The following is a 13425-nucleotide window of genomic DNA, read 5'->3' on the forward strand; positions in this document are numbered from 1 at the left end:
TTTCTTAGAAAAATAAAATTGAACATTAGAAGTAACTTTTATATTCTCTTCTAAATAAAATAAGAGTAATCACAAACAACACAGAATAATCATTTCTTTTGTGTATGCTCTTGTTATGTGTATTTTAAATTCTTTTTAAAATTTATTTATTTATTTTTGGTTGCATTGGGTCTTTGTTGCTGCGCATGGGCTGTCTCTAGTTGTGTTGAGCAGGGGCTACTCTTCGTTGCGGTGCGTGGGCTTCAGTAGTTGTGGCACGCGGGCTCAATAGTTGTGGCTCACGGGCTGTAGAGCATAGGCTCAGTAGTTGTGGCGCACGGTCTTAGTTGTTCCATGGCATGTGGGATCTTCCCGGACCAGGGATCAAATCCGTGTCCCCTGCATTGGTAGGCGGATTCTTAACCACTGCGCCTCCAGGGAAGTCCCTTAAATACTTCTATTAAACTTTAATTATACAATAATTAATTTTGTTTTATCATTATATCTTATTCAAGCAGTGAATAAACAGAGACAGTCAATGAAGCTGAGAAGTTTCTGACCTAATTAGGTAGTAGTACCCTTCCTGAGGGGTTGTGAGGTCATGACCCATTTCTTAGAAGGAAAGAAAGGAAGAAAGAAAGGAAGAAAGGGAAAAAGAAAAGAAAAGAAGAAGAGGGCTTCCCTGGTGGCGCAGTGGTTGAGAGTCCACCTGCCGATGCAGGGGACACGGGTTCGTGCCCCAGTCCCAGAAGATCCCACATGCCGTGGAGCGGCTGGGCCCGTGAGCCATGGCCGCTGAGCCTGCGCGTCCGGAGCCTGTGATCTGCAACGGGAGAGGCCACAACAGTGAGAGGCCCAAGTACTGCAAAAAAAAAGAAGAAGAGAAACTGCTTTCTGCCCAAATGCACGCATTTCGAATTCCTCCATTTAATCCTTCCCACGTCCGACACCAATATGGTGATCCAATTCTAATGAATCAAATTCTGCATTTAAATCCAGCAGTCCCACTGACCTTATATGAAATGCTGAATTTGATTTTTTTTATGCTAGTTTAAACTTAGTAAAGATTCTTTAAATAAGGGAGGTAATTAATCCCAGAAAATCGTATTTCTAGTTAAATGTCATATAATTAAAGTAATTCCATTTTTTGCTCTAAAATTAGAAACCTGATGTGAAAGTTTGTTTCTCAGTTTGCGGTCTCGCCCCGCTCCTGCCTCCCGCAGATTGGCACTCGGCTGCTCTGGCGGCAGCATGAATCTCCTCACTGCAAAGCTGAAATTCCAATTTTATTCCAACGCAACTGTCACAACGCCCTGAAGCAAGCTAAAAACAAGGAAAAAAATCTTTGGTATGACTTCACTTTCCATGTGTTCTTTAATGAAAAATTTATCATTCTAAATATTGGTGTTTACTCCTAGTTATATACTTTTTTTATCAAAAAGAAAAAGAAACTGAGATTCAGTTGCTATTATTTCACAGGGAAATATAACAGGCCTGATGTTTTCCTGACAATTCTGTTATTTTCTTGTGTGGAAACACTGTATTTATCATATACTGTATGGCTGGTGATTCAGATATTGTAGAGACCTTATGGTGAACTGATATAGATGTAAACTCTTTATGCCAGATTGTTTAAGCATAAAAAAACAAATGCACTTAATTAACATCTGATGTGTAGCTTTTGCAAACACAAATGCAATATTTGTGTTTGAGCACTGGCAGTAATGACTGTGAACTATGCTATTAATGTCTGGTTTAAAGATGCTTGCGGTAGGACCATGTCTGGAATAACACAAATAAAAAACTGCATTCAGACAAAACAATAGTGAAGAGGCCATTAGAAAAATGAAAAAGCAGCACTCAAAAGAAACACATGTATTTTTTTTCCCCCTTTAGATCAAAATTATTCTCAAAAATAGTTCCAGGTGCCATCATCTTCAATCAATTAAATGGTGAAAAGATTCTATATATTTTCCTCCACAGAAAGGATTTCATTTTAGGGAGTCAGAAGTTGCTAAGGGATGTATTTAGAAGTTCTATTTAACATATTAGGTTCCTCTTTGGTGGCTTAGTTTTAAAAGATGCATGAGGAGAGAGCCGAGGTGGTGCTTTGGGATATTTGGCATTTTTATATCTGAAGAGAGAACTGCAAATTTGTGGATTACATTACAGTTTGAATAAATAAAGAGATTCTCATGAACTAATGTGCGACTCCCTCATTAAATACGTTTTTACTGAAAACCTGCTGAGTTCCAGGAACCATGCAGGTTACTGGGTGTAAAAACATGAAAGTTAAAATAACATAAAACCTAGCCTAAATGTGGTCCTTGCTTCAGACTAACAAACAGAGCAAGAAAACAGACTTGGAACTCAGGTTCAAAAATATAAACAGCTGTTATTACACCAAAAGCAATTAGTCATCATTACGTATTGGTATTTTAAATTTTTTAGAACATGTACTAAAGAGAAACCACAGCTGAAACAGGACCTTTGATGACTAAAGCCATAAAACTCAAACATAATTGCTAAGTCCAATACTCCCATGGCGGGAAGAATGCAGGACTCTTATGCATGTGGCCAAATCCACAGAAAAGAAAGCTGAGTGACACTGTGTGGCATAGGGCCGGCAGTGGCTCCCCGTGAGTCTGAATTCAAGTTCTACCTCTTCAGGGACACTGCCTCTGCTCAGCTGTCTTTCAGCAAAATGGCTATGACGTTTTCCCACTCTGCAAGGAATTGTGAGCCTCAATTTCTCAACTCTGAATCTTTCAGAGTAACAGTACTTCAGAGAGGAAATCACAGAGGTAGATACATGTTAATATCATAATGGAATGAAGCCAGTCCAGTTGAAAGGAACCTCAGGTGACCTGCCTGCTCCCAGGTTTTCTATAGAACAGTGCCTTTCACCAGCTCATGCAGAGACAAAAGCAAAGTCCTTCATGCTTCTACTACAGGTTACACACTTAATTATACATTGAGCCTTTCATCTTCCATCACTCCAACTAGATTTACAAGCAAATGCAGAAAATTATGAAAATAGGTTCCTCAAAACAGGACTCATTCTAAAACTAGAAATTATTTTTCAAACACTAGGTAAAGTTTTGGGTGTGAAGTAAACGGCATTATTCAATGTCAAGAAAAGTGCCTGATGCTGCAACTTCTCATTTACTGAGACAGAAGTAAGCAGGGACAGCTCTCACTAACCCACTGAAATAACTAAACAGAAGTCCTTGATTCCAAGATGTGCCAATTACCTCCATCTATGATTCCTAAGGCATCATATGAAACTATAGTTCAAAGAATTGTCCCTCTATTTTTAAACAATGATGCATATATGCAGGCCAGTCATATATCAGCCAGTGGTGTTTAAATTATCCTATAAATGTTTAGGGTTTTAAAATATATATGTATAAAGTATTTATTTATAGATCTGAAAGTATCAACTATTACTGCTTTGTCCTTATTTATGTTCCTCATGAGCTAGCCAACTACAAACTTTTAAAAGGAATTTGGTTTAAAAGATTTTGTGTGTTTGGCACTGACTATGGGTGTTAATCATTTCTGAGCTCACTTTTTTCTCTTCTGTTTATAATATTCTCAGGGAACTTCAAAACAGAAACCTGTTCCCTTATAGATTCTGCTTCCTCTTGGGTACTGTGTAGATTACTTTGTCACTGGAAAGTTAACTGTAAGTGTTCAGTTGATAGCACCAATCATTTCTATTTAATTTTTTAGGAAAAGAAATAAATACAGCAATGTGTTGAAGCTTTTCTGTTTTGATGGGAGGAGTGGAAAACTATGTTGAGAAACATTGATGTAAATAAAAAATGTTAGAAAAATATATAAAGCCATTAAATTTAAAAATGAGGGAAATCGCCATAGTTAGGAACTAAATTCACTGAAAAATTAGATGAATAACATTTCTACCCTAATGACAGAGGTGCTAGAAATTCTCCTTCAGTAGATATTACTTTTAAAAATGAAAACATTTTACTCCTTCTTACGTAAGTGTTTCTTAAGAGATAATTCGTGCAAGTAAGGTAACCTAAGATTTCGGTTGATTATGTGTCTTAAACTCGAATTATAATCTTGTTCATGAAATACTAGAAACTGTTTATCCATATCCTTTATTCACTGTCCCTCTCTGAAACATTTTACTTTTCTATTAGAATCTGCTTTGAGCCTATTAAATGAGGTGTCTCTCGATGAATAACAGTCTACCTAGCCTTGGCAACTTATAATTTTCATGTTTTTTGCACAAACTGAGGATTCTGCCACTTAGGAGATATTAGCAAAAAAGACACACGGAGGGGAAAGCTGTGCTACTTTTCCCTTCTTATCTTAAATCTTTCATCATCAATCTGAATAAATGCAATGACACCCAGCTTTTATAAAACTGATCATTGATAAACCTCAATAATTACCCTTTATGAAAGATGATGGAAAGTAATCACAAGATCAAATCAATTTAGAGAAATAATGAAAATAAGTTGAAAGCTTTAAGAATTTAAAAACACTTTTCTTACAAATATATAACATAAATAAAATAAATAGATGCATACATATATTTTACAATATTGAGATCATACTGTTTATATTACTTTATATCCTTTGGCCTTGACACTGGCTTTCTCTCTGCCTGAGACTACTGTCCACATCTCCACGTGGCTAACTGCCTCTCTCCCAGTCTTTGCTCCAACACTGCCTTCACTATGAGGCCTACTTTGGTTTATCCCATTTAAAAACTGTAGTTCAGGACCTCCCTGGTGGCGCAGTGGTTGAAAGTCCGCCTGCCGATTCAGGAGACACGGGCTCGTGCCCCGGTCTGGGAAGATCCCACATGCCGCGTAGCGGCTGGGCCCGTGAGCCATGGCCGCTGAGCCTGTGCGTCCGGAGCCTGTGCTCCGCAACAGGAGAGGCCACAGCAGTGAGAGGCCCGCATACCGCAAAAAAAAAAAAAAACTGAACAGGACAATGGGAATCATGTGTCTGGGATGGGAGTGAACTACAGTTTTATTTGTTTTTTTGACTGTAGCACTTATTTTCTAACATACTATATAATTCTTTATTTATTAAGCTTGTTATTTACTGTCACTCTCTTCACCCCTTCCCCACTGGAATGTAAACTCTTTTTTTTTTGGCTGCGTTGAGTCTTCGTTGCTGCTCGCAGGTTCTCTCTAGTTACGGCGAGCGGGGGCTACTCTTCGTTGCGGTGCGCGGGCTTCTCACTGCGGTGGCTCCTCTTGTTGCGGAGCACGGGTTCTAGGTGCACGGGCTTCAGTAGTTGTGGTACGTGGGCTCAGTAGTTGTGGCTCAAGGGCTCTAGAGTGCAGGCTCAATAGTTGTGGCACACGGGCTTAGCTGCTCCGCGGCATGTGAGATCTTCCTGGACCAGGGCTTGAACCTGTGTCCCCTGCATTGGCAGGCAGATTCTTAACCACTGCGCCACCAGGAAAGTCCCTGGAATGTAAATTCTTTGAGGGCAAATAAATTCTATTTTCTCCACTGACGATAGTGCCTAGCACATACTAGGTACTTGATAAATATTTGTTGCATTAATTAATAAACTGCAAATTCTCTCTACATTGTATTGTATTTTTCAAGCCTCTAAAAATTCTTCCAAACCTTCACACTTAATTGCTTGCATAATAGTCTTTCACCTAGGTATAGCTTATTTAATAATCACTCTCAAATACTGAACATTTACATTGTTTCCCGTATTTACTATTATAAATAGTTCTTTGATAAACACACTTGTGCATAAGTACATGTATCTTTTATTATTTCCTCAGGAATAAATCTATTTCCTTAAGATAAATCTATCACTAGAACTAGAATTTCTGCAAAGCAGTTACATATATTCTTGGAGCTCTTAATACACATCACCAACTCACTTCCAAAAAGTTTATACCAATTGATGCTACCATTAGTAGCATGAGTGCCTCTAACTAAATCTTTATCAGTATCAAATTTTACCTTTAAAATACTATCTTTAAACATTTTTGTGCCAATCTTGGCATTTTAAAGTAAACTTAGGATTTTCAGATGTTGATGAAATTCTCCATGTAAATCACAGATCTCCACATGGAGTAAAAATAGAGAAGAAATTAGAAATCCCAATGGCTTGTCCATTCCAATCAAACCATGTAAAATGGGTGAGATTATCCCAACACCAGACAACCATTAGGTGAGATGGGGGAGCAGTGTTCACTTTGGTTTAGACAATTACAAACCAAGTTTGTTCTTAGAAGATTGAATATGATTAGTGATAACATGAACATTTACTCTTTAACTCAGATATGCTTTTTAGAGTTCTCTAAAGTTCTCCCTAAATACCGACCCATTCAGTCTCATAGCAATGCAGAAATGAGAATGAAGTTTTTCCAGGGACTGCCTAATCCAATACTAAAGCCAGTTCTGTTCTCTAGTACTAGGATCCCTGCTTCTAATTCCTGTCCACTGACTGTAATCCTAGTCACTGGGCACTGTGCTGACAAGGTTTGTGAAATAATCCTTTCAGTCTTCAGTGAGGCCCAAATTAGAAGCCAGGAAATAGCTGTCTGAAAATTTAGTCACAAACTTACACTTCTACATTTGTGAGACAAATCGTGGGAAAATATGTGAGGTTCAAATTGGCAGTGAGCAATCAGCTTCTTCCTTTTTCCATAAGTAAAGACTAACACACACTTTTTTATAAATCTTTTCTCTAAATGGAAGGAAAAAATGGCCCCTTAGTACTGTGTTCGGCACTTAATAGACATTATTTCAACTTCACAGTCTCATGAGGGAGATATAATTATTATGTCGATTTTATAGATGTGGGAACTGAGGCTTAATGAGTTAAGGAACACTCTGAAGTCACACGGCCAATGAACAGCAAGGCGAGGATTCGAGCATAGCCTCAAAGCCTGCACTGTTTTCACTGTACTGCTCTGCTTGATTACAGATATTGGTTTGAGAGCAGAATTCTGCACCAGGGATTAGTAACCAAAAGCCTATGGGTAACTGCACCATGGGGAAATGTGTTTCATATGGTTGCCCACCTCTTGCTCCTTGGGGACCTAGTATCTTAGTAACGGCTAAAATATTAACTGACTATGAAAATGTTACCTAGCATGGTTTAATTTGTGATCCCTACAGAAGATACTTGAGGGTGAAAGAATTAAGACTCAAATAAATGGCACTAGGATGGTGAAGTGCAGTGAATGGGGATGGCATTTTGGATGGGGTGCTACTGCCTTTTCCGAAGGTAAGCTCTAAGCAAGGAGTGCGACTGGAGTAGCAGAGAGGTAAGAGTTGGTGAGATCCAGGGGAAGGAAGAATACCATTCCCCATGTTTGTTCTCTCTGGCCTAGAGCCTGCTGTGTAGAAAAGCTTGTCTCCAGGGTGCCTCTAGAACTGACTTCCAGCTGTAAGCATCAACTTGGACACACTGGATGTTTAAGTGCTGAAAGACTTTCCTACCAGCTAAAAGTAAGCTCTACCCAAGTCCTGAGCCACCAAGTGTCCCCAGGATACACACTCATGCCCAGCACAGCAGCGGGCCTCCAGGACCTGTCCTGGTGTCAACCATTCTCACCATCAGTGGCCACGCTGCAGGGCTCGTTATTTATCTTGAACATCACTCTTGGGGGCTCTCATGGAATATGTGATGAGGGCTTCCAGCCTCTCTGGTCAGCTCATGAAGGCATGGGTAAGAAAGAGGCCTGAGGAGACCTTCAACCAAGTCAAGAAGGAGCTCCAGCTAAAGCCCTCCTGTATTATGTGGGAGGGACCAAATGAAGGTGACCTCGGGATACTCAAGTTTAAAAACAAAAGCAGAGGGGCTTCCCTGGTGGCGCAGTGGTTAAGAATCTGCCTTCCAATGTAGGGGACATGGGTTCAAGCCCTGGTCCGGGAAGATCTCACATGCTGTGCAGCAACTAAGCCCGTGCGCCACAGCTACTGAGCCTGCGCTCTAGAGCCCACAAGCCACAACTACTGAGCCCACAAGCCACAACTACTGAAGCCCGCGCGTCTAGAGCCCGTGCTCCACAACAAAAGAAGCCACCGCAATGAGAAGCCCGCGCACTACAACAAAGAGTAGCCCCTGCTCGCTGCAACTAGAGAAAGCCTGTGTGTAGCAACAAAGACCCAATGCAGCCAAAAATAAATAAATAAAATAAATAAATTAAAAAACAACAACAAAAGCAGAACAAAACCATACTGTGAACCTGTTAAACCACATCTTCGGGCAGGTGCAACTCCCAGGTCAGGTTTAAGAGCACTGAAATCCCTCCTTGTGAACCAGCCCAGTTGTTTCCTTCTCTGGACAAGAGTGCGCTTCTCAGGCAGGTCGGCCTCACCAAAGAGAAACACACTGCAGCCAGGAATACGCTGGACCAGATTCTCAGCAAGGTCTATGGACAGTGGGAAATTTTAACAAAATTAAATTAAAATCAGGCCTAATGAAAGAAAATAAAGCACATAATTTTCTTATTGTGGTAAAACAGATTTAACACAAAATTTACCATTTTAACCATTTCTAAGTGTACAGTTCAGTAGCATTAAGTGCGTTCCCATCACTGTTATAACCATCACCACTAAAGCATATAATTCACACAAATTTTAAAAATCAAAGTTTGAGCATAATTAATTTTCCCTTGAAGTTAGTCTCATAATAAAAAGTTTGTCTATGTACAAGGAGGCTAGAATTTCTAAGCCATTATGAATCTAATTCCATAAGGAAAATTCATCACTAAGATTAATAAAATTGGTACCTTCAATTTTTTAACTATTTTATAACAGCCCCAAATTATGTATACTGTTAGGAGAAAGAAAAAGTTAAGAATACAGGGGCCAGATCTGCATTGTCCAATATGGTAACCCTTAGCTACACATTCCATTAAATTTTAATTTTAATTTTACTTAATTAAATGAAATGCAATAAAAGTTAGTTTTTTCAGTTGCATGAGCCACATTTCAAGTGCTCAATAACCACATGTGGCCAGTGGTCTTCCTATTGGACACTGCAGATACAGAACATTTCCATCATCACAGAAAGTTCTACTGGATAGTATTGGGTCAGACATTCTGTAAGGAAGCCTAGTATTTAAATATAATTTTATGGAGGCTGCTCTCTGAATGACGTTTTTTCATTCTCTTCTGCCATTTTTATATCTAGATTCTGTCTCTGACCTTATCTTTTCAAGGCAGATTACAGAATTACCTTCCTGTTTTTTCTAGAGAACTGCTTTAGGGGACTGCTGGTTGCAGCTGACAGCATGTTTTCATGGCACTAATCACAGTCCCCTGTAAGCAAGGATAGAGATAGCATAAATTTTTTTCTGATGTATAGATGCAGGTATTTGGGAATTTGGGTACTGGCCTGGGACAGCAGGACCCGGCCTCCCCTATTTGGAGGCCCATCATGGAACATCAGAGGCTGAGATGGGGCCTTTAGCCCCATAAGCACAGGAAACCTCTCCAACTACAATTCTGAAGGTTGGTTATTTGTTTGTTTCTAATGTAGACTGCTATGCTGATGGGAGGGGTGAAATGCGGAGGGCATTAAAAAAATTTTGTACCTCTGGGTTGTATCAAGTCTAGGGAAATGTTCTTTTTTAAAAATATTTATGTATTTATTATTTATTTAGTTTGGCTGCACCAGGTCTTAGTTGCAGCCCACGGGATCTTCGTTGAGGCATGTGGGATCTTTCTTAGTTGCGGCACGCATGCGGGATCTAGTTCCCTGACCAGGGATCGAACCAGGCCCCCTGCATTGGGAGTGCAGTCTTACGTACTGGACGACTAGGGAAGTCCCAGAGAAACATTCTTTCTCTGAGTCAGGTAGAGACTCTAGCACTAGAAGCCCGTGATATGTAGACACCACAAAGCCAAGAACATCTCCCAAATTTACTAAGTGAACTCTACTTCTTTAACACTACTTTAAGATACTAAAGGACCATGGGCTTCAGGGCGGGGGAGCGGGCAGATGCCAGTGACACAGTTAACAGAGGTTTAGGAATTGTAAAATAATGTTCAGGCAGTTACCTAAGTACTCCCCTCAAATCTGGAATGGCAGAGAGCAGGGGTGGCAGAAGAAAGGGAAAATGGTTTAGGAGACTTAGTTAAGACATCTTAACATCTGACAACTCTCCAAATTGTTTGGATCACCGTTATCTGCTCCAGCCATAACTTAGAGTGACTCACACTTTGGTTGTCACAGGAGCCTAAGACACAAACTGTGATGCTAAAGCCCCTCCTTCTAAATAGAAATAGTGTGACCTATTTCCTGGCTCTGCTCAGTTCTTGGCCTAGCCAGGCCAGCACCTCCATTTGGAACTACAGTTCTGGAGTATGGCATAAGTTTATAAAGCCCAGAATGCTGTAAAGGAGGATTCTTGGAGCCTGGTTCTTAAAGGGCAAAGCAGGGGGAGATATTTGCAGTAGCAACTCCCAGCTGTCAGCAGCTGGGGGGTTGAGGGCAGGGGTACATTTTGGTTTAGTAGAATTAGCATATGCTTTTGAGGCCAGAAGATATCGGTTTGAACACCATTTCTGCTCCTTAATACCTGTTTGGGATCTTGAGCAATTTTTTTTGACATCTCTGAGCCTCAAGTTCTTCGTCTGTAAAGTGAAAATAAAAAAAAAAAAAAAGCTTCCTCTAAAGCACCAACTCCTTATCTAGAAATCTGGCAATTAAAAGGAATAAAAATAAGCATTTATCCTGCCTTTCCTGTATAAACTGCATTTCAGGGTAGCCAAATAGCCTGAACTGATGAGGTAAAGATTTTTTAATAGAAAAAAATCTAACTACTAAATGTGGAAGAAATGATATGATTAGAAAATCACCATTTTGGAGACCCTAAGAAAATAACTGTTTCAGGCAAAGATCATCAATGGATAAAACCTTCATGAAAAGTCAAATAGGAACAAGGGCAATTCATCTTTGCATCACCAGATGTGAGATAATCAGACATTGTGGCTTCCTGATAGAACATATATGAAGCTCACAACCCACCTTTGAAGAAGTTTTGCCAAAAAAAAAAAAAAAAAAAAAAAAAAGAACTTCAACCCGATCAAGGGGCTAACTTAAAGTTTGTATGAAATGAGAGGGATAAAGAAACAAATTAAATGACACCACAAGGGAGCAAACAGATGATCCAGAATGTGGAAATTCCATAGGACAACTGACCTAGTTTCTGCAACCAGTGAATTGGAGGAAAAAAGGGGGGCAGTGAACTGGGCTAGATCAAAAGAGACAGAGATACAACAATCACCTCAATATGTGAACCACGTGTAGATCCAGATTCAGACAAGCCCATCATAGAAAGACGTTTGCTTGGGTTATACACTGGATATTAGATGGTACCAAAAAACGATCATTTTGTTGGGTGCGATAATGGCATTGTGGCGATATAAGAAAATGTCCATATTGCTTTACAGATATTTTAAATATGCAGGGGTGAAATAATATGATTTTTGGAACTTGCTTTAAAAAACCTTTAATAAAACTAAAGGAAAAAAGAGGGAGATAAAAAGGGAGGAAAGGAGAAAAAATAAAGGAAGTAAACAAAAAGAGGAGAGAGGGGGAAGATGGCGGAAGAGTAAGACGCGGAGATCACCTTCCTCCCCAGAGATACATCAGAAATACATCTACATGTGGAACTCCTACAGAACACCTACTGAACGCTGGCAGAAGACTTCAGACCTCCCCAAAGGCAAGAAACTGCCCACGTACCTGGGTAGGGCAAAAGAAAAAAGAATAAACAGAGACAAAAGAATAGGGACGGGACCTGCACCAGTGGGAGGGAGCTGTGAAGGAGGAAAGGTTTCCACACACTAGGAAGCCCCTTTGCCGGCGGAGACTGCGGGTGTTGGAGGGCGGAAGCTTTGGAGCCACGGAGGAGAGCACAGAACAGCAACAGAGGTGCGGAGGGCAAAGTGGAGAGATTCCCGCACAGAGGATCGGTGCCAACCCGCACTCACCAGCCACTCACCAGCCCGAGAGGCTTGCCTGCTCACCCGCCGGGGCGGGCGGGGCTGGGAGTTGAGGCTCGGGCTTCGGTTGGCGGCGTGAACACAGCCTGCAGGGGGTTAGTGCACTACGGCTGGCCGGGAGGGAGTCCGGGGAAAAGTCGGGACCTGCCGAAGAGGCAAGAGACTTTTTCTTCCCTCTTTGTTTCCTAGTACGCGATGAGAGGGGATTAAGAGCACTGCTTAAAGGAGCTCCAGAGACGGGTGCGAGCCGCGGCTAACAGCGCGGACCCCAGAGCTGGGCATGAGATGCTAAGGCTGCTGCTGCCGCCACCAAGAAGCCCGTGTACAAACAAAGGTCACCCTCCACACCCCACTTCCGGGGACCCTGTGCAGCCCGCCACCGCCAGGATCCTGGGATCCAGGGACAACTTCCCCGGGAGAACGCACGGCGCGCTTCAGGTTGGTGCAACGTCACGCTGGCCTCTGTGCTGGAGTCTCGCCCCGCACTCCGTGCCCCTCCCTCCCCTCAGCCTGAGTGAGCCAGAGCCCCCGAATCAGTTGCTCCTTTAACCCCGTCCTGTCTGAGCGAAGAACAGACTCCCTCAGGTGACCTACACGCAGAGGCGGAGCCAAATCCAAAGCTGAGCCCCAGGAGCTGTGAGAACAAAGAGAAAGGGAAATCTCTCCCAGCAGCCTCAGAAGCAGCGGATTAAATCTCCACAATCAACTTGATGTACCCTGCATCTGTGGAATACATGAAAAGACAACGAATCACCCCAAATTGAGGAGGTGGACTTTGAGAGCAAGATTTATTATTTTTTCTCCTTTTCCTCTTTTTGTGAGTGTGTATGTGTATGCTTCTTTGTGAGATTTTGTCTGTATAGCTTTGCTTTCACCATTTGTCCTATGGTTCTATCCATCCGTTTCTTTTTGTGGGGTTTTTTTACTTAAAAATTTTTTTTTTCTTAATGATTATTTTTTATTTTAATAATTTATTTTATTTTATCTTACTTTATTTTCTTTTCTTTTATCCTCCTTCTTTCTTTCTACTTTTGCTCCCTTTTATTCTGAGCCGTGTGGATGAAAGGCTCTTGGTGCTGCAGCCAGGAGTCAGTGCTGTGCCTCTGAGGTGGGAGAGCCAACTTCAGGACACTGGTCCACAAGAGACCTTCCAGTTCCACATAATATCAAACAGCAAAAGTCTCCCAGAGATCTCCATCTCAACACCAACACCCAGCTTCACTCAAAGACCAGCAAGCTACAGTGCTGGACACCCTATGCGAAACAACTAGCAAGACAAGAACACAACCCCACCCATTAGCAGAGAGGCTGCCTAAAATCATAATAAGTCCACAGACACCCCAAAACACACCACCAGACGTGGACTTGCCCACCAGAAAGGCAAGATCCAGCCTCATCCACCAGAACACAGGCACTAGCCCCCTCCACCAGGAAGCCTACACAACCCACTGAACCAACTTTAGC

At 41.4% G+C, this 13425-nt stretch overlaps 1 protein-coding gene across 1 annotated transcript in view; it reads right to left on the minus strand.

Annotated features, from left to right (window-relative positions):
- Positions 1-1282: 1282 nt before the first annotated feature.
- Positions 1283-13425, minus strand: part of FTCDNL1 (formiminotransferase cyclodeaminase N-terminal like) — a 40757-nt gene continuing 28614 nt past the window's right edge. Inside the window, exons 3-4 of the mRNA XM_065881157.1 lie at positions 8193-8378; positions 1283-1302 (exon numbers count right to left, since the gene is read on the minus strand). Coding sequence (XP_065737229.1) covers positions 1283-1302; positions 8193-8378 — 206 coding nt within the window. The remainder of the gene's footprint in view (positions 1303-8192; positions 8379-13425) is intronic.

This window comes from Phocoena phocoena, chromosome 7 (assembly GCF_963924675.1).
Source record: "Phocoena phocoena chromosome 7, mPhoPho1.1, whole genome shotgun sequence".
NCBI lineage: Eukaryota > Metazoa > Chordata > Mammalia > Artiodactyla > Phocoenidae > Phocoena > Phocoena phocoena.